The 20,552-nt window shown below is 43.1% G+C and overlaps 2 protein-coding genes across 12 annotated transcripts in view; both read left to right on the forward strand.

Annotated features, from left to right (window-relative positions):
• Ten-a (Tenascin accessory) overlaps positions 1–20,552 on the forward strand; it is a 291,517-nt gene that overhangs the window by 223,234 nt on the left and 47,731 nt on the right. For 10 of the 11 annotated variants that reach the window (NM_001169259.3, NM_001169261.3, NM_001169260.3 and 7 more), the window contains 4 exons: positions 7,004–7,309; positions 9,581–9,687; positions 18,570–19,775; positions 19,929–20,123. In NM_001169259.3, coding sequence (NP_001162730.2) covers positions 7,004–7,309; positions 9,581–9,687; positions 18,570–19,775; positions 19,929–20,123 — 1,814 coding nt within the window. The remainder of the gene's footprint in view (positions 1–7,003; positions 7,310–9,580; positions 9,688–18,569; positions 19,776–19,928; positions 20,124–20,552) is intronic. The other variant, NM_001169258.2, reaches the window with a different exon arrangement.
• CG45603 (uncharacterized protein) lies at positions 7,704–8,224 on the forward strand. Its single transcript, NM_001298222.1, has one exon. The coding sequence runs from the start codon at positions 7,793–7,795 to the stop codon at positions 8,156–8,158; it is 366 nt and encodes a 121-aa protein (NP_001285151.1). The 5' UTR covers positions 7,704–7,792; the 3' UTR covers positions 8,159–8,224.

The following is a 20,552-nucleotide window of genomic DNA, read 5'->3' on the forward strand; positions in this document are numbered from 1 at the left end:
ATTCTCACAGGGTATAAACAAGCGCCAATGTGTCTGTGGGTTGTGTAAATAATTAATCTAGAAGTGACAGCAATTAAAGGCGCTTTTCAAACTTGCCAAAACTGTAAATATTTAATAAGGGACCATAAACAGCGAAAATGATGGGTGTGTTGGGTGGCTGGGTGGTGCCGCCTTTGTCAAACAAAGCGGCGTGCGGCATTTGCTGATAATGACGTCGTGGAAAATTCCCCCCTCTTTTTTTTTCATCTTCCTTCCTTGCTGGTGTGCCATCGCGAAATTATCAACTCAACGGCTGCAAAAAAGGAAAACAGACACGCACATACACATATACAGAGTGGAAAAAAAGGACCAAGCGGTCTGCGCGACCCTTAATAATATTAATTCCGCCGTCATAACAAAAATTTAGCATGGCAACTTGCGGGCAAACCAGAGGAAAAAAAAACAAAGAATCAAAAGGATGAACCAGAGCGCAGTGGAAAAAATTCTTTGATCATTGGCCGTCGCCGCCCCCTACGCCCACGTGCATGGCCACGCCCCCAGGCGACTGGCTGCTCCCTTGGGGTGTTATTAGTCGCCCGACTTCACCCACGGGGCCAGCGGAGGGTTAAGGCCGGGGTTTTCTCTTTACCATTTCACTTTTTTTATTTTTTTTGTGATTTTTTTTATTTTTGTATTTTGCAGAATCATCTGCCATGAGAGCGCGTAACTGATATATATTCCCACTCGACGGTGAAACAAAAAAAAAAACAGTGGGCGGGGTGGCGGTGGAAACACACACCCCACTTAGTTGCCATTTTTAGATCATTTACCTTACGGCTTAGTCGCGAACTTGCAATTTGTTGAGGGTCTTAAGTGGGAGAGAAATGTGGCAATAAAAATGGGGGGAAAATGCACAAGACTTTGCCGGGGGGATTTATGAGATTGTTAATTAAATATTGGCTGCAAGCTGAGATTTCTCCCCTAAAAAAAAAAATATAGAAAGAAATTGCTAAAAAGCGGAAATAATATTTTCTTGTAACATGCTAATAATTAGAATTTATACTAAACCTTATTGAAGATGTGCTTTTAATATAGTTTTTAATAAATCATTTTAGTGATTGATCTTTGGGGAGAAAGAACACCATTTCGTTGCGATTTCTGTGTAATAATTTTCATGTGCCGCCCCCTAATAATATTGCGTGCATTGGAGCACGGAAAATTTGAGGGGCATTTTAGCCCTCCAAAACACTGCTCAAAAGAAAATTGTGCAAAAAAAAAAAGGGATAGCAGAAAATGGAAATAAATCGTGTATAAAAAATTGTTCAAGGGGTTGCATTTTTGTTTGACGGCAGCAGCAGCAGCACCATCACCACCCCCCACCCAACCCGCTCTGGCCCGCATTTTCCACCCCTCTCGGCCGATTTTCCTCCGCCCCTGTATCTCCTTCGCTTTGGATATCCTTTGGCTCCTTTATTCGCTTGTTGCTCTTACGCTCGATAAAAATTGCTCATACGCGTGCGAGTGTGTGGGTGTATTTGTGTGTGTGTGTATTTTCCCCTGTGGGCGTGATTACCTGCCTCCCACCGCCCGCTACCCATCGAATCCCTGCGACGTCCTTCGCGTCCTGCGAAGAGCGGCAAAAGAAAATTTAATAAAAGCGCAAATTAATTTTGCGTCCAACCCTCGTTTTTCCTCCTATTTTCTTCGTCTGCTGTAGTTAGATACAAGTTTTGTTGTTGTTTGTGTTGTGTTTTTCCGTAAAAGTTTTTCTCTTTCTTTCGCCCGTTCGCCTTTTTTTTCGCCGGCTCCTGCTTCTTCTCGTTCTTTTATTTTTGACCAAGAGTTTGAGTTTGGCGCTGGCGCTTAATTTATGGTCTCTGGGGCGCTGTCTACAGATTTATGCATAATTTGTAAATGAAAGTCAGAAACTAATTAAATTGATTTGCCCCCCTCCCCCTCCCCCCCTGACACCAACAATCCCCGCAAGCCAACGTGCTATCCCGCGCACCGCCGCAAAATGTTCCCCCAAAACTTTCTTTGTCTGCTCCATCGTTGCGATTTTCCCTTTGTTTTTCATCTCGCTGCCTTTTGTCTCAGACAGGAAGAAAAGAAAATTATGCTCAAAGGAAAAGCGGTTGAGGCTAGAAACAAAAAAAAAAAAAAAAAAAAAATGTTGTTGGAAACATTTTAAAGTCGAGCGGGATTGGTATTAAGTCGGGAAAATTGTTTTTCCATAAAACTATATAGATAAATGTCCAAAAAAGGTAGTGTAGTGGTAAAACAACTAAATACCTTTTCAATGAAAAAGTGTAATATTTTAATATTAAAATTTAGGTCTATATGCATTTGCATTTTCTTATAATTTGCTTGCACATTATTCTGTACTGGGTTTTTCTTTTTATTTCTTACTAAAACCTCAACAAATCTAATCCATTATTTCCAACAATTATTTGACACTTCGCGCTGAAAGAAAATCTGTGTTTTTGCCTTGGCAAATTCTAGCTATTTTCGCATGCGTGACAGGACAATGCAATTGCTCTGATTTGGTTGCAGATGATAATGTTGCACGTAGCCTTTTGCCACAGTTTGTTGTTCACCTATTTTTTTTTTTCACTGCTCTCTGTCTCTTTCGCTAGCAGTAGGGCGCTCTCTCTCCTTCTCGCTGATGCTGTCCCTTTTTATTGTGTGTTATTATTGATTTCGCGCTTCATTTTTCTAGCACGTTTTCAGCGCTTCACACACAGCGTGTAATTTCGTTGGGATTTTTCTTCGGTGCCGCCTCTTGCTATCTCGTTCTGTTCCTCTCGTGCCCTCTCTTTCGCCTCTTCAATATTCTGTGCGGTACTGTGCGGGTGTGTGTGTGTGTTTTTGTGAAATTTGGCGAAAATCACGTTTTTGGTGGGCGTTTTTGTTAGTTTTCGCTTTGTGCGGCACGAATCCGATGGCGGGGCAGCCAAGGGTTAAAGGGCAGCGTTAACCCAACAATGCCAGAAAAACTAAATTCATAGTTTTGTTCCACTTCCACTCTATAAATGGATGTATGTATGTGTGTGGGTGGCCCATTGAAAACTTTGCACAAAATGGTCAATAGCCTCGAGGCTCGATCGTTTTTGTAGGAGAAAACCCAACTAAAATGGACTAAAAAGTCGAATGACGGAAAATACTAGAAAAATTGGAAAAAGTCATGGAAAAACCAGGGAAATTAAACAAATTTATTTAACAGCTTCCGTCGAGAGGAAATATTCCACTTAATGTTGGCATATCTAAGACAACCATTTTTAAAATTGCAAAAAAAAAATTAAATATTCATGACATTTATTCTTTCGTTTAAAGTGTTAAATCCTTTAGGAGAAAACTATGTATTATGTTTCGCACTGTTGGCTTTGATGCTTTAATCAATGATACTGATACAATGATATTTCTATAAAATTCGAAATGTGTCAATACAATACCATTAATGGCAGATTTTCAGTTTATGACGATAGCATAAAGTTGTCCTTCAATTCATTCTCAAATGCTGTTCCCAACTGCATTTATATATATATATATATGTATATTTTTTTCTGCTCAGTTTGTCCCATTGGATTTATGTCCCTTTCATGCAAACTATCGCCATCTCTCAGTTGTTTTCCCCACGGACAGTGCAAAAACAGTATTTATTATCACAAAGCGGAATAAACAGAAACAAAATTTAATAAAAGCAAAACTTTTTCTGCAGCTGCTTCTGCTGCTCTTGTTGATTGCAAATGAAATGAATATTATTTGATTGAATAACAAGAGCGTCGGGCAAAAAATAATTGCTAGCAATCTTTGTTATGCGTTGCTTTTAAATCCAAATTAAATTAAACAATCAAGCACACGCGCTCACACACACACGCACACACACATACAACTCACATACATTCTGCAACGAAATGCCATTTTGAGTTACAAAATGCGCTGCACTTAAAAGTATGCAACATTTTTTGTGCGCTCTTTTGGCACCACTCCATTTTGCGTGTGCACAACTTTCGTCGAGTGTCATGGTAGTGGTGGTGGAAAGTAGCGTTGCTGGGCGGTGTGTGGGGTAATGGAGAAAAGTGGGGCGAAAGTGGGACTGCTGCTGTGGCTGGTCAACGGCAATAATAATGGCAACAATATACACACGATGTGGAAAAGCGGAATGGGCACACACAAACTGCTGCCAAATGTATGCACAGGAAGCATTTGTAATGCCCCGCCAGCAGCGCGACCATGCCCCCTTCATTTTGCCACCGCTTTCCCAACTTTCCCCCAGCTGAGCTTCCGCTGCTGCTCAGTCGCCTGCTGGTCAAGGAATTCAGTCGAATTTGCCACCACGAACATGATATTACTTCGGCTAGTGGGCTTCTGTTGGAAATTATATTATTTGCCGAATAAAAAAAGCTCATAAAAATACATTTTCTACTCTGTTTTGCTTTTAATCATAAAATAAATAAATAAAATCCTTGCTGTCTAAAATTGTATATATTAGATGTTATTAAGTCCTACTTTTTTACCTTTGGCTGGATTTCTTTAAATATCTTTAAATGTTTATAAGTAAATCATAACTTGGAACTTACTCAGACGTATGGCCTTGTCAACTATATAAACCTGATTTTCGAGGGTATCAAACAAAACGTTGCGTGTGTGTGTGCGAGAGTGTAGAGCAAGTGAGGGGAATGGAGGGGCACAGTCCGCAGGCCCGCCTGCCAGACTGTTTATGGTTTTTGGCTACAACTTAATTTAAATTGTTTAATTCTATTATTGTTGCTAATAAATCACAGGCACAGCTTGCGCTGCTCGCTGGCTGGCTTAGTATTTGCTAAGCTGTCCCGAACTCACATAGATACACACGCACATACAGAGGCACATTTGTCTTGTGCCTGCTGGTGTAAGCGGCTTTCTGTTCCCGTCTCTTTTCCGGCAGGCACAGCCGTCTCTTTCACTCCGTAGACCCCAGGGTGCCATTCATTGTTCTGTTTTGCATTCGTGCCGTCCCTTTCCCGCTATAAATTACACTGATCTAGTAACTTTTGTGGCAAAAACTCGTAAATTTGCAGCTTGATTTTTGATTTCCTTTTTTTTTTGTCTTCGTTTTCGAAAAATTTTGAATATGAAATATCATACAAAACTTTGGGGACAATTCATAAGGTCATCTCACACGACGGAGTTAAAATTTCAATTGAGAAATGGAAAAAAAAGGGGGGGGGGGGAAAGATAAAATACAAATAAACGAAGCCCGCACGCAAGAACCGCATGTCAAATGCAGGCCAAATCGCCGCGAACGAGGGCTAGGGGCTGGGGGCGTGGCACACGCTTGACCAGCCGGCGACCGCTTGACATGGCCATAAATAACAAAGCCAAAATGGCGACCAAAACGACAGAGAGCCGCAGCCAAAAAACCAAAAAAACAAAAAAAAAAAAAAACAAAAAACGAACGAACGAAAAAAATGAACTGAATCTGAAAAAGCAAAGCGGGCCAAACCAAACGCAAAACGCGGAGATACGAATAGGGCCAAATGTGATATGTCAAATACAGGCAACAGCAAGTGACGATGAGCTCGGTACAATGGCAATGATGTTGGTTGGCCGGGGGAATTTATAAAAATAATCGTGGGTGTCAGCGATAAGCTCCTCGAAATGGGTTAAAATGCGATTTAGCCACTGCCATTATGCTGTGTGCATCAAATTGAAGCTATGTTGAATTATTTAAAACATTACGATTGAAATCTGAGAAATATTTATTAGTCGAAGAAGACCATTTAGTACTTAAACAAGATGTTCCAATTAGAGGCCATGTATGTAGTTGAAGCCCAAAGACTATCTATAATTGACTTCGTCTTGTTAGGAAAACAAAACAAATGCAAAGAATAAACTCTCAGAAAATCAAAATATTTGTCCAAAAACAATACGTTTCGGCCTGAGGGCATTTTCCCGAAAAGACAACATTTTATGCCTTTAAGGTATTTGCTTGGCCAACAACATGGCATTTATTGATAAAAAAAAAAAAAACGGACATACACAAGAAATATGCAAAAATAATAATTTTAAATCTGTTGAAGGAAATTAGTGGAGAGTGGCTTTATCTTTGCCAGTTTGTATAAATCTATAGCGAGGGTTCACAAAAATGCGTTTCTACTTTGGCGCCCAGCAAAAGGTTGTAATTTCTGTTGCATACTTGCGGGCGGCTACTGAAAATGGCAACCACACACATATACACGCACAGGAATTTACAACAATGGCGGCAGTTATCGAGAAATGGCAGCAGCGACTGCATTTCCGCTTAATGTTGAGCGATAATAAAAACACAAACAGCAACAAAAATCGCCCGACTGCCGGTCGGGGATAATGAAACTCGTCGTTTTTTTTCGTTGTTGTAATTTTTATTTTTACATTGGTTGGTTGCAATTTTTTTTTTTTGTTTTTTGCTTTTCGTACAACCCATTCGCCTTTCGCCATTCTCCATTCACAATTCGCCATACAATGGCCGGCGCGCACACATGCATTGATTTATGTTTTTTAATTTAAAATTTCCGCATCACTTAACCGTTAAAAATAATAATAACAATAACAGCGGGCCGCGGCAACAACAATAAGCCATTGTCCACGAGGATGCGATTTAAATATTGTAACATTGCCAAAAGCAAAGAAGAAGCAGCAGCAAGAGGCCAATGTGGAGCGAAAACTTTTGCACATGTTTTAATTTCCGCATTACAAGCCAAAGTGCACTGAGCGAAATGAATGGAACACATATCAATATAGCCTTCCATTGATGAAAATTAAGTATTCAACTGAAATTCAATTAAATGACTTAAAAGTTAGCAATTTAGTTGTATAATATTTTACTGGCTCTCTTAAGTTAAGTTAGTTTACTTATTGTAAATTGTAAGCCCTAAAATTGTGACTTTTGTGACATTTGCATTCATAAGTTATCATGTGCCAATGCACAATTATGTTCGAGTGCATCCCAAAAATTGACAGACAGTGGATAACCCAGTTTCCTCACATTTTCTCCTCATTGCAGACTGGGCGGCCACCCACAACAGATGCCGCAGAGTATGTCAACTGGCAGCAACACAATCGGCCATGGTGGCATCGATCGCGGCGGCGTTGGACTGCCAATGGGCGCTGGCACGATGCCCGGCGGTGTGGGCGGTGGACCGGGGGGCGTGGCCGGTGGAGGACCCCAGGTGGGAGTCGGTCCACCCGGGAGCGGTAACGGTGGCAATTGCCAGATAAGCGGCTCACAGCCGCTGGTCATGCCCGGATTCCCGTTGCGTAATTCCCACTCAGCGCACGCACCGCACTATTCGCCATATTCGCCATCCAGGTAAGTTGACATCCATCCATACATACATACGTATGTGTAGTAGTATTGGTAGTACCAATGATAGTGTTAGTGGTAGTGGTACTGGTGGTGGTGATGGTAGGAGATGCGGAATATGGGGTCCGACCAAAATATGGCGTATATCTGGACCTTTCGACCCGGGGGTCACAGTGAACACTCCTCGAGTGAATGAGCGTTAAATTGAGTGAGCAGTGGTGGTGGTGCACTGGTTATGGCTTTCCAGTCAACTGATTTTGTTCAAGGGAAGGCGGCTTTTTCGCTAGCACATTTAAGGGGATTTCTCACATTTATTTGATATTATTTTATTATTCACAAAATTTTGTAAACTAAGTAGCTTGGTTTTACATTGAAGTTGCCGCTGTCATTTACGCTAGAACAGTATTCAGTTAACTTTCCATTTTTCTACATCAAAATTGTGAACACAAGAAAGTCGTTTTAAGTTTTTTGGAAAATCTAAATATAATAATGGGCATCTTAGCAACTCTTCAGATGATCCACCTTGTGTGCGCTGCTCGCTGGCGACGTGGGACAGCGGATGATCCAGGCGCCAATGTTTGTGGTCACATTCCGAAATTACATCGCGGACAGGAGATCCAGTTTTCAGGACACGTTTCCAATTCCGGTCGCAGCGATTTCGATGATAGGACCATGACATCCGTCAAATATCTGGGATCCGTGGGGTCTCTTCCACAGTCGCGGAACACGAGCCAGTTTATCAGGTGGCCATTGAATCTCTGCAACGATATCCGACAGAAGTTTCCTTTGCTAATCGAAAACTCAAAGGAATTCTCGTGGAGATGTCCGTCAAGAAGCAGTGGATGGCAAGGATGAATGGGGGATGCTCTGATCTTCTGTTGTATAAAACAGATTTTGATATTAAAGCTTCTGTAATTCATGATCATTTGGCATTTTATATAAATATATTCGAACGTTTTTAAATTCGTTTACGTTTTGTAAAACAAGAAATCAGTTTTGTGTTCCTTTTAAATATCTTTCTTACATCTTTTTGATGTTTTCTTGTTAGATACTTACCAATCTTAAAGACTCGTCTAGTTAGTATTTCAAAGTGAAGCAGAAACTTTTTTACGCAGTTCAGAGCTCCCTAGTTAGTGCCTAACTCCATAAGGAATTTTCCCCCGAGGAGATTTCCACTCTTTTTCCCCTGTTGCTTTTTATTTTTCCCCTTCACCGAGTTGAATCACCTTTGAAGGCCTGACTCTCGGACACTTTTGAGTCTAACCCAATTCTGGGCCAACTTTCGAAAGTTGCCAACTCAAGAATTGTTAATTCTCTTTAAGCTGGGACCACGCCCCCTTCCCCCCCCCCTTAGCCAGCACTTTCCCCTCCTTATTTTGCCCATATTTCTCCATCGTAAATTTCGTAACTCCCTCCGTCAGCGTTTCGTTCAACTTTTACGCAATTAGAGGCGACCACGCCGAAAGACTTGACAGCTCTGCCTGCGGCGGCTTAGACTTGTTGGCTGGCTGTATGTGTGATTAACACCCTTTTTTTGGGGCGAGATTGGGGCAGGCTGGCCTGGTAACTGGTAGCTGGTAGATGGGAGCTGGGAGCAATGGTCCTTGTCCCCGGTCTTGTGCATCATTTTGCATGCGTTGCCTTTTCGGTTGGGGGGCGGGCTTTATTAAAAAAGTTGCCAGCTGTTGCCAGCAGTTGACAAACTCATTGGCGTACTAACTCATCGTTTTTGTTTTTTGCATTTGGGAAAAATATAAAAATGTATAACGTATTTTCAATTTGTTTATTATTAAAAAATGCATTAATTTTATGCACGCTCAGTTCCGACGCTGTATGGTCACACTGGCTGCATACCTAATATACATCCATTGGTCACATAATTATTAATTGAGATCAAGTGTATATTAAAAATCGCTCATTTATTCTTATGATTTTGTAGCTTAAATTTCCATTCTGTTGCGAAACTAGTATATTTTTCTCCGTGCTCTACGTTGATTTTACTTGCTCTATGCGAAACGTGTTTGTTTGGTTGGATGGTTTCTGTGGTCCTTGTGATATGTCAAGCGACTAAAGCCGCAGGACAGAGTACGGGATATGTGGGGGACAAAAAGAGGACATGGAGGCGATGGAGGCTAGTGGCTTTATTCCTGTCTTGCGGTCTCAACGCCCCACTCCGCATCACCCCACCCCCTTTTTGTTAATTACAAATGCATTGCTCAGTTTGTTTAACGCTGCTATCTCATCATCATACTCTTTTCTCCATGTGTATTTTTACAGGTTTCACATAGATAAACGCTGTCAGCACCGATGTTCCTGGAAATGCTTGAGCATCGCCTTAATATTCGTATCCGTCGTCCTAACCGCCATGTTGGCGTACTTTGCAGGTAAGAACTTCTGGCTAAAAACATCGGACATTGTGATAATGCCAACACAGTTAATGAAAAATACACAAGCCCATTCGCACACACACACACACACACACACGCACACAAGCGTGCGCAAATATTCGTTCAGTGTATACATAAGTGCAAACTACAAACAAGCTATAACAAGGCAAATACATCAAGGTGTTTGCATTACATTAGCGTTAAATGGTGTTAACTTACACACACATACACACACTTCGGCCAGCTAAGAAACACGTAGCATTGGCCTAGGTAAACACATACTTGCATGTCTATACACTGAGAAAACAATTAACAATATGATCCATCAAAACTTTTTAAAGTACAAGACCTTGATGGTTTTTTTAATTCTTAAGTATTCATTTACTGCTTAAATATTTATTAACGATGACCTCGCGTATTGAATTTTATAAAATTTTGATATAATAATAACCTTTCGTTCATTTTCTCGGTGTATGCACATGATGTATGTGTATAAATTCCTCGGTTGGCTCAAAATGTTAATTGATAAATGCACCAACTGCTGGTGGTGCATCCTGCACAATTGACAAGCAATTAGAATCCGCAGCCCTCAAAGTTCGATGGCATTGGAAAAACCGCCAGATCGATTGAAAATCCATGATTGAAGGATATACCCCACAATCTTGGGAAGCACTCCAAATTTAATTAACTATTTGCTGGTTTAGCGGCATACAGATTTAATGGCCCAACTTTTGCATTGGAATGCGCATTAGTTGAAGTGGGCACTTGTTGAAAAACCTTTAAAAGCGTAAAATTGCATTTCGAGATAATTTTTGATAAATTTCCAACTAATGCTTGGTGAAAAAATAAAATAATTTCCTCGTGTACGAGTTATAACTCGAAAGCCAACCAAAGTTATGCTTTTCCTACGCAAATCTCACCTGAATTGGCAACAGATATTAAAATGGCTTTTTAATGTTTTCCCTTTTTTGCAAGTTGCACTTGCCACATCCGAAGGATGCCCTTTCCCCTCGTCCTTTTTGCTCACCCTTTTATATTTCTGTTTTTCCTGATGTTTTCCATTTTTTTTTGTTTTTTTTTTATATTTTGCTTTTTGTTTACAACTTGATAATTAAACACGTTTTGTGCCGTCCCCGGCTGTGCTGCCTTCCAAATTATATTTACAGGTCAATTTAATTCTTTTTGCCCATTTCTCTTTTCTGCTCTGGCGAACCTTTGGCTTTCCATCCCCCCTCCATCACTTTTTGGCCACCCAACACCACAGTTCTGGCTGTGTGTTCTCGTTGTTGTTGCTGTTGTTTTGCCCTGGCAAAAACTTTGCACATTAAAATATGTAAATTTTAATTTGAAACAAAAGGGTTGACGGTTGGCAGGCAGTCAGCCCTCGCCAACCGTTGACGGCAATGGCGACGATGACGACGCCTCCTCAGCCACCTTTAAATCCCCCAGAAAACCGCCCGGAAAACTGCCCCTCCCCCCTTTTTTCACCCATTTTTTGGCCCATACTTTCGGCCATGCTGAAACCCCCTGACTGGAAAATTTCCTGTGGTGGCCTCTGTGCCCCGGCATTTTATCTAGTGAAACATTGGCACAACTTTTTGGACACTTTTAGCGTCTGTGCGTCGACATCTGGGTTGCCAGGTTCTTCTCACTTTTTCCGATGGAGGTTTTCCAACTGCCAACTGTTTTTTTTTTTTGTTTGTTGTTTTCTTGTGTTTTTTTTTTTTTGTGATAAATCTTACGCGAAGGCATTCAAATTTATGTGGCTGAACTTCGGCTACCAAAAAGAAGTCTTTTTTGTCCGTGTGCCGAAATTTGTTAGGGGATTTTGTGAGTGATTTGCGTTGTTTCCCCTGACATTTTCAGGTAAACAAGTTGGCCGGAAATCACAAAACAATTGTCATACCAAAATCGAACTAGAGAGAAAATTGTGGTATAGAGTTTAATAGAATTTTCCTCTTCTGTAGTAGCCTTATATTAAATTGTAAAGCTCTAATCAAAGTTGATGTGAAGCCTCGAAGAATTGGCCCAAATAACTTATTTTTTTTTGTTTGCAGTTTAGTAACATTATTTATTCTTGCTCCATCATCAGCCAGGACTTTTTCCGTATTGTTTTGCTAGTGCCATTCATTACCCATTCGAGCCACTCATTTCTCCCCCTATTTACCCTGCTCCTCTGCGCACTTTCTCCGCGTGCCGCCCCCCCCCCCCACCCCGCTCTCTCTCACTCTTTTCGCACTTTCTCCCTGCGTTTAATTTATTATCTACGCAAAAGAAGCAGCAGCAGCTGCTCGTGAGACGGCGGCACTGATTTACAGTTGGCTAAAAGCTGCGGCTTGTTTGGTGGCTGCTTTTTGGGTGGCTGGTGGGTGGTGGTTTTTGGACGGCAAGGTTGTTGGTGCCGCTGTTGTTCCTGCTGTTGTTGTTGCTGATGGGGCTGCGGTGTCACAGGATTGCAAGTGAACGAAAACAAATTTACAACAAACCACGGGAAAAATATATATGTGATGCCACTTGGCACATGGCAGCCCCCTCTCAATCGCTCCCCTCTGCCGCACTCGACAAATACGCCCCTCGCCTTTTTTGGCACAAAATGAATTTAAGTTGAAAAGTTGTGAACATTTTGTGGATTGGGGTGGGGTGGGGTATTGGGTTGGGGTCGGCATTTTTGGGTAGCTGCTGCGTGTGGATTTCACTGATTTAATTGTTGGCAGCCAGTGGCAGCAGCAGTAGCACATGCTTGAAATTTATCTTTTAAAAATAATGTATTAATTTTTGTGGCGCCCCTCGTTTCTTAACCGCCATAAACTCATTTGTGTAAAAAGCTTTGTGTGTGTGTGTGTGTGTGTTTGTCTGTGCCGAGTGAGTGTTGCTTCTATGTGGGTGCGTGCGTGGGTGTGTGTGTGTGTTTGGGTGCTTGGGGGTCGCTTTATGGTTGAATAGTTTTAGAAACTGTGGGGTTAAGATACCGACTGGGGAACAGGTGAACCAAAAATTAATTTACCTCGTTTTTTATATACGTATATTTTGGTTTTGCAGTCAAACTTTTCGCCCTTCGTGTTTGCTTAATAATTTTCTATTAATTAAGGGTTTCGCCATAAAATTAGCCAGCAATTGCGGTTTGAGGGGCGCCAGATGTTTGGGTATTTTAAAATATATACACTTGTATATGCATGCGGATATGTACGTATGTACATATATGTATGTATGTATGTGCAAGCACACTCAGGAAACTGTATAATTATATACAAATATGTGCGGCCCATTGTCAGTTAATTAACAGGCAGACAGCTTGCGTTTGCCTTGTTTGCCTTGTCAGCCTCACGAGTTGTTCTCTTTAATTTGATTTACATACTGTCTCCATTTGCCACGCCCATCCGCTGCACGCCGCCCACTGACGCCGCTCCAAATGATGATGGAAGATTTCAGGCTTCGAGCAAATAAACAAAAAAAAAAGCTGGGAAAATAAAATGAATATTTTCCGTTGCCTACTTATGAGCGCAGCGCAATGGAAGATGTTTGCTTCGATTTCGTGCAAGAGTAATTTGTATTGTATCAGATACGAACGATCCAATAAACTTATCAGCGCAAGGCTTTAAATAGTTTATAGTTATTTGAGAAATAAATCTCGAGGTGCACTATTTTATGGTTATTTCAATGCCTAAGTAGTCGGAAAAGATAAGTACGTAATTGTTATACTTTAAACTTATCCACTTTTGGCTGTGAAATGTGATGACGACTGGCAGCTTTAAGTGCACATTTGCACATTTGCGTATGAGGCACACATAGCGATCTGCGTGCAGCTGTCATATCTGTTCCGATAATCGACCGCAGTGTCAGCGGAGTGCGAGCGAGAGGCTGGGGCGGGCGGGAAAGAGAGGGCAGAGCCGGTGACAAGTGCAACCGCAGCAGCAGCAAAATCAAAAGCATCAGCATTCGCCGCCCATAAAGTTGCATAAATGTTTGCCCAGCGATTTACAAATGTGCCACTTTCTATCACAACAAAAGCAGCAGGAGCAGCAGGAGCAGGACAGCAAATCCCAGTGCGAAAGAGCTGGCGAAGAGGCAGCAAGAAAGAGACAGCTGACCAGACGGACAGACCGACGGACGGATAAACGGACGGACAGCAGTTAATATGCTTGACTGGCAGCTGGCCCTTTCAGGATGCGCATTGCAGTAGTTATCGGAAATAGGTTAATCGATTTTTAAGCAGATAACTATCGGAAACTCATTCGATATGCACTGTTTCACAGACAGATGGAGGCCGGTCACGCCCCCCGTTCCAATGGCTTGTTTTGCCCCCTCAAGAATACACGGTCAGAAAAATAAAGAAATTGAAAAGGGATTTCATACTCCACTTGATTTTAACTTAATGAAAGTGACTTAAGAAAAAAACCTTAAAATTATTATTAAAATACAATTTAAATAAGATTAAATATATCTTAGATCTGTAATATGAAGAAATATGCTTTCCACTTGTTTCTCGCTGTGCTCCTGGCCACGCCAACTGGCCAAGTGCGTTCGTGCATCCATCTGTGTTGAAACTCCAGTGCGACCCTGCACCATCCCCCCCCCCCCGCCCCTTCCCCCATGGAAGCACCCAAACCCCCCTGGCTACGTCCATGCACCACCACCAGCTGTGTGTGGTTGCATGCCTTACTGCCTTTGCTTCTGGTTTTGCTTTTGCCTTTGCTATTGCACTTGCTGTGCTATATATAACTGCTGCAATGACCCCATGGGGCTTATTCCGTACAGCTTTTATTTGCCATCCCGTTGCCATCATACATTCATACATACATATATATTGGCCTGACCGCCCTGGAAAATCCGTAGAAAAACCCACCAACTGACCCCCTTTAACATCTTATCGGCGTTGTCATTTACAGCAGCTGGCCTTGTAGTTTATGCGATTTTATTTTCATTTCACTTTGCGTTGCGGTTTGCTGGAAATTTAATTTGTTGCTGCCTTTGGCTCTGTGTTGCGGTTTTCCCCCAGCCAGAGCCACGCCTACATTTTCCCGCACCCAAACTAGATGCGCACAGTGGGCAAAGTCCGTTGACCCATTCCGCAAAATGCAGTGTATCGGAATGCATATTCCGATGGAATATTCAGCCGGTTTCCTTAGCCCAGCCAACTGTAATCCGATTATGCCAGCTGTTATTATGGCCACTAGGATGCCGTCTTAGCCGCTCGAAAGGTAACTAACCGACCGAGTGGGCGCCTAATTACCGGGATGCACTTAAGTAGTCAACGGGTCAAGGGAAGGTGAGGCCAAATAGTTGGGATTGTATCTGATATGAAAATAGATTTCTTCGATTTCGTGAAATCGAAAAAAATCTAGTGAAACTTAGATCTCAAAAGTTCTCCAAAAGTATTCAACAAAAAATGAAACTTCACCAACTTCACCAAAACTAGCTTTGCAGAATATTAGTTAGATATGCACGACAATTAAAATGAATTCGAAATATATTCATGCAGAAGCAAATGCTTTCCTCTTGTATTATTTTGAATCAATTTACTCACATTTTTCTTTGCTTTGTGGACACATGAACTTCCATGACTTCTTTCGCAGTAATTGACTTTTGCCCTGGCTATTTTTCAATTTCGGGATAGACGAATGCCGAAGCCCTGCCCCCAGTCAACCGCAATGTGTCCTGTCAAATGCACTAGAATCGTTCGATCGATGGGGGGCTTCACTGTACCGAGCTGTCAATTAGTGAATGGAATTGTTCATTTTTCTGCGGTTTCCTTTTGCGCCTAACGAATTATGCAAAGCACTCGGAAATTGTCCTGCTCACATTTCGTGTTTCCTTTTTAGGGCTGCAAAAACATGGTAAAAACATACACTGAACGCTGGGCGATTGGGCGTGGCAGGATGAGGGCGTCGGGGAGGCCAATCAACCGGAAATGCGAACGTCACGCACAACCGCAACAAAGAAAGTCAATTAGCAGAGGGAAAGACCGAAGAACAATGTTGGCGGAAAAATAAGAGGAAAACAACAAGCTAGGTTTGGTTTCAATTAATGCGTAGGCCGCAAACAATTTGCCTAAAATCGCCACCAAAAAACAAGCATATCGAAAGACATTTCAATTTAAATTACATCGCACACAAGCGCAGGCACACACACACACACACACACATGCAAAAGGACATTTGTCACTTTCAACTGGTAATGGCCGCAGGGCGTGTTCCATTCGCCTTTCTACGAAAAAGGTGTGCGCATGTCGTTTAAATAAATTATTTTCCTTAAGGAAGTGCAATTAAGAAAATGTTTCATAAATTTCCCAGCCGGTTGTAACTTTTGCCTGACCCTGACACTGGACGTTTGGACATGGTTTTTCGGCGCTTGTCTCCTCGACTCAGTTTTCCAGCCCGGCAGGAGCAATTAGTGCTAGTCGTTCCAGTCGTGGTCGTCCTGGTCCTGGTCCTAGTCCTGGTCCAAAAACGCCTGACGATGTGTCTCATTAGGCGGGAGGCAAGAAGAAAGTGGACGAGAACGAGGACAAGAACTCTTTTATTCATGACGACGAACAGGATTCGAAAGTGGAGCTTCTGCTTGCTCCTTCTAAAGTTTATTGCCCACTTCCCGGACGAAGGGCGGAAATAATTAATCGAACACATCCGTTGCACACCCTTTGAGCCAGAAGCAACTGGAGCAGAACTCGAGTGGGTCTAAAAATAAAGCCAAGGGAGTGCCACAACACCCACAACACCCGCCCACCCACATGGCCCGCTTTATATTGTAGATGGGGTTTATTAGGAAAATGCTTAAAAAAAAAAAAATAAAATAAATTAGAGAGGGCGTGAATATTGAGGAAAAACCTGGGCGACATGTGTCACACTAATGATGTGCAGCACAAATGTTGATGAGCCAGAAAGGAAAAAAACTTTCAGCTGCCCAGCCGATAATTAATTTTTGATCATATCAAGTGTGATTTCTAAACACAGATTGGCCTGCTGTGTTTGTAATATCAAAATACTTTGGTTCTTTTTCGAAAGTATAGATTTATCCATATCACATCGTAAGGTTTTTGATATTCTTCACAACATTTTTTCCGTGTGCACCACCCAGAATGCTACTTGACTTACAGAGCTGAAATAAAATCTATACCACGTTTTGCTTGGCTACCACTTGAGGAATATAAAAACCAACTAAATAACCATTAGCGAGAGTAAAACGTGGGGGTGGTGATGGATGTAAGTCGGGTGGGTGTCTCGGTATGGGGCAACAAATTGTAATCAAATTTAATTGGTAAACGAAAAACAACGCGAAGTGAAGGAAACCCGAATCGAATCGAATCGACTAGAATCGAGCGGAAGGGAAACCCAACCAATTTCAAGGAAGCTTCCCACCATCGAGGGTCCTGTAGTTGGTGATTGTGCGGCAGTGACAGGACACTCGAATGAAATGCTTGTTAACTTAATAGAACCAACTGGGCCGAGCTCTTAATTTATTAATGACACCCGCCACATATATATAAGTATACTTTGTTCCTTTTCTGACCAGTTTTTCGAATGGAATGGGGGGGCATTAGTTTACATGTCAACGAAATGTTTTGTGTGTCCTGTCAAGTGTCCCGAATTGGAATTGGGCTAAGAATAAACAACAACCCACGACGCATTTGCCGCCAAACCGACAGCATTCGCAGCCATTACTCATATATTTATGATCCACACGCTCTTTCGTCCCCAAAATGTTTGCTTGTGGCAGTCCGCACTGTACACACACTATACTTGTATATGTGGCGTCCATATAATGCGCCCCATTAACATAATTTCAATCGATATAAATGTGGCAAGGTTAATTGCTTGCACGAGATTTAGTTTCTACGGAATTCCGCTCTAATGTGCAAAGTGATTATCGAAAGTTCCGGCTATTTATGTTAGAACTATTTTTGGATTTGTAAAAATGTTAGTAAAATGAAGTATAGTATATTTAATCTTGAATCTTATATCGTTTAACCAAATAATAGTTTTAAGAAAGATTAAAGCCAAAGCCTGGAGTTATCCTTTTGCCGTGTGAAGCGCTCATTTCAGACTTGTTTAACCCTTGTTCGCCCAAGCTGTGCGTTCCAGCGAGTCCTTCAATCATTCGCCTGCCCTCCTTTCTCGATGTCCTGGTGGCCAGGACCTGCTGGCGCCGCATTCCCACTGCCAATGGCCATAAATCGCCGGCCATAGTTATCGATAAACGATAGCCGGGAGGGGTCCTTTTTTTCCGCTCCGTTTTCCAGCAGCAAAATGCAAACGTGTTAACAACGGCCACTTTGTGTCTGTGTGCGTATGTAAGTGTGTAAGTGTCTGAGCGTGTGTGCGTGTGTGAGCAAGGGTCAAGGGGTCAGAGGAGAGGGCGGCAGTAGTTTTTGATTTATACTCGTGTGCATATTAATATGGCGTTAAAATATGATGCCAAAATTTATGTGTGAAAAACAGGGCGGTGCAGCAGCTGAAGCCACCAACTACAGCACCACAGAAGACATTATTGCGATTCTCTTGGCCAAAATGGCAGCATGAGGACCAGATTTATGGCCAGCACTGTGGCCATCTCGCTTCCCCCTTCCTCGCCGCCCTCAACCCAGCTAACCGGCTGGCTATATTCCTCTCTGTCTGTCGATTTATGGGCGCACATTTGGCCAAGCCGAATCGAAAATCCAGCCAAGGGGCACAGCCAAAAACAGAAGGATATAGTATGCTTGGTTATTCCGAACGAGCGATGTGTCCCTTAATCTCAAAAGCTTTAATTGCACTTTCTGTCGGCAGATAAGATGAAACAACACCTACATACACTCAATAAATTGTATATGTAAAATCTGACTAAATATTTGAAATGAATTAAACAATTAGAATAATACAATTTTTTTGTTTTGCCTCTTGCAGCTGTCAGCTCGATGAAACCCAACATGGACAGCACCAACTGCATCCTAGTCCAGGACGTGAAGTCACAGCCCCACGATCTGCGCGGCGGATTGGCCAAGTCCAATGAGAAGGGCGTGGCAACGGCCTTCCCCACGGAGGAATCGATTCAGACCAGCACCTCGGATCACGGCCAGAATGGACACGGACTGATGAACCCGTCGGCGGGCAGCGGAGGCAGCAACTCGGGCATTCAGCAGCAGTTGCTGCTGCAGCAGCAGCAGCCGCATTCGATCAACCAGCCGCTTACCCCGCTGGACGCGACCAATACCCATCTGCAGGATCACCATCAGCTGACCTACGGTGGCGCATTGCCTGGTGGTGTTGGCGGGATTGGTATGAGCGGCGGTGGCATAATGAATGGTGGACTGAATGGCGGACTGGGTGGCCAGTTGATGCAGCAACCGGGTGGCGGCTTGAATGGACACCACCATCAGGCGCTGCAGCCGCAACTGGGCGGTGTGGTGGAGCTGAAGGAGTTCAACGAGGCCTACCATGCCACCATACCCGCCTACCAGTTCTGGACCTTGGAATTCCGCAACAAACATCCCGCATTCATTCGCTTCAATTTCACTCTGCCCTGGGGCGCACACTTTGCGGTCTATTCGCGTCGCAATGTGGCGCCTTCGGTGACGCAACACGATTTTGTGGAGTTCATCAAGGGCGGACGACTTGATAGCCATCTGAGACATCGACGCAGTTCCGCGAATGCCACCACAACTGGGCAAGATATGGAGCTGTATCGCCAGGACAAGGACCAGAGTGCGGAATCGGCTCAGGATCAGGACTCGGAACAGGACGAGAGTCGCAGTTTCGATTCCAGCGAATCGTACGATGTGGAGACACCCCTCGATACGGCCAAACAGCATCTGCAACGGATTGGCAAGCCCCAAAGTCACTGGGTGAACAAACGATCCGCTGGCGATGGCCTGCCCGCTCTGGATGTCGATGCCATGACGGTGAATGTATCCCTGCTGCAGTACTTGGACACCGGCTTGTGGTTCATATCCGTCTACAATGACGAGCTGGTGGCCCATTCCGTATCATTGCTGGCCGAGGAGGCCGAGGGCGTGAGTACCACATGTCCCAACGATTGCTCCGGCAGGGGAAGCTGCTATCTGGGCAAGTGCGACTGCATCGATGGCTACCAGGGCGTGGACTGTTCCAAGAGTAAGTAATGCTTAAGCGCATACTAATTTGTGCAAGAAAATACTTTTCAAATATCGCTTTTCCTTTTTGGCCCTTGAACCACTGTGCGGTTGAATGTATTTTCCTTTATTTTTTCCCCTTGTTCTCACCGCATTTTCCGTTCTGCTTTTCCAGGCGTCTGTCCGGTTCTGTGCTCGGCTCATGGACACTACGGCGGTGGAGTGTGCCACTGCGAGGAGGGCTGGAAGGGCGCCGAGTGCGACATTCCGGTGGGCGAGTGCGAGGTGCCCAACTGTTCCAGCCATGGACGCTGCATCGAGGGCGAGTGCCACTGTGAGCGCGGCTGGAAAGGACCCTACTGCGATCAACGTAAGTGTCAAGGACTAGGCCCCAAATACACTTAAAAAAAAGAAGACATAATAAACTAATGCAAAATGCCTTGAATATAACGGGGAATCCCGAAAAACTAGTTATGCATTTAACAAATTGAAGATATTATTGCATTAGTTCACTTTACAAAAAGTCAGCATACTTTTTAGGGCCTTGTACAAAAAATGTGGCATAGATAATGTATTTGCTGAAAACTTTTAAACTATAGGTGAAATAGAAAGATAAGGGACTCACTTTTTTTTTGGTGTCTGGCGAGTGTGAGCTTTCTGCTGACTTGGCATAAAAATGCTAAAATTATTTATTTGCCTTGTTTGCAATTTGGAGCCAGCCTCTCTCGGTTCCGGGCCATGTTGACACTGGCCGATAAGGCCAGCGGACAAGGACAAGTGGGCGGAGATGGGCGGCTGG

The sequence above is a fragment of the Drosophila melanogaster genome, chromosome X (genome assembly GCF_000001215.4).
Source record: "Drosophila melanogaster chromosome X".
NCBI classification, from domain to species: Eukaryota; Metazoa; Arthropoda; class Insecta; order Diptera; family Drosophilidae; genus Drosophila; species Drosophila melanogaster.

Coding starts and splice junctions, on each gene's coding strand:
- CG45603 (NM_001298222.1), top strand. CDS start 7,793: ATGGGCATCTTAGCAACTCTTCAGATGATCCACCTTGTGTGCGCTGCT.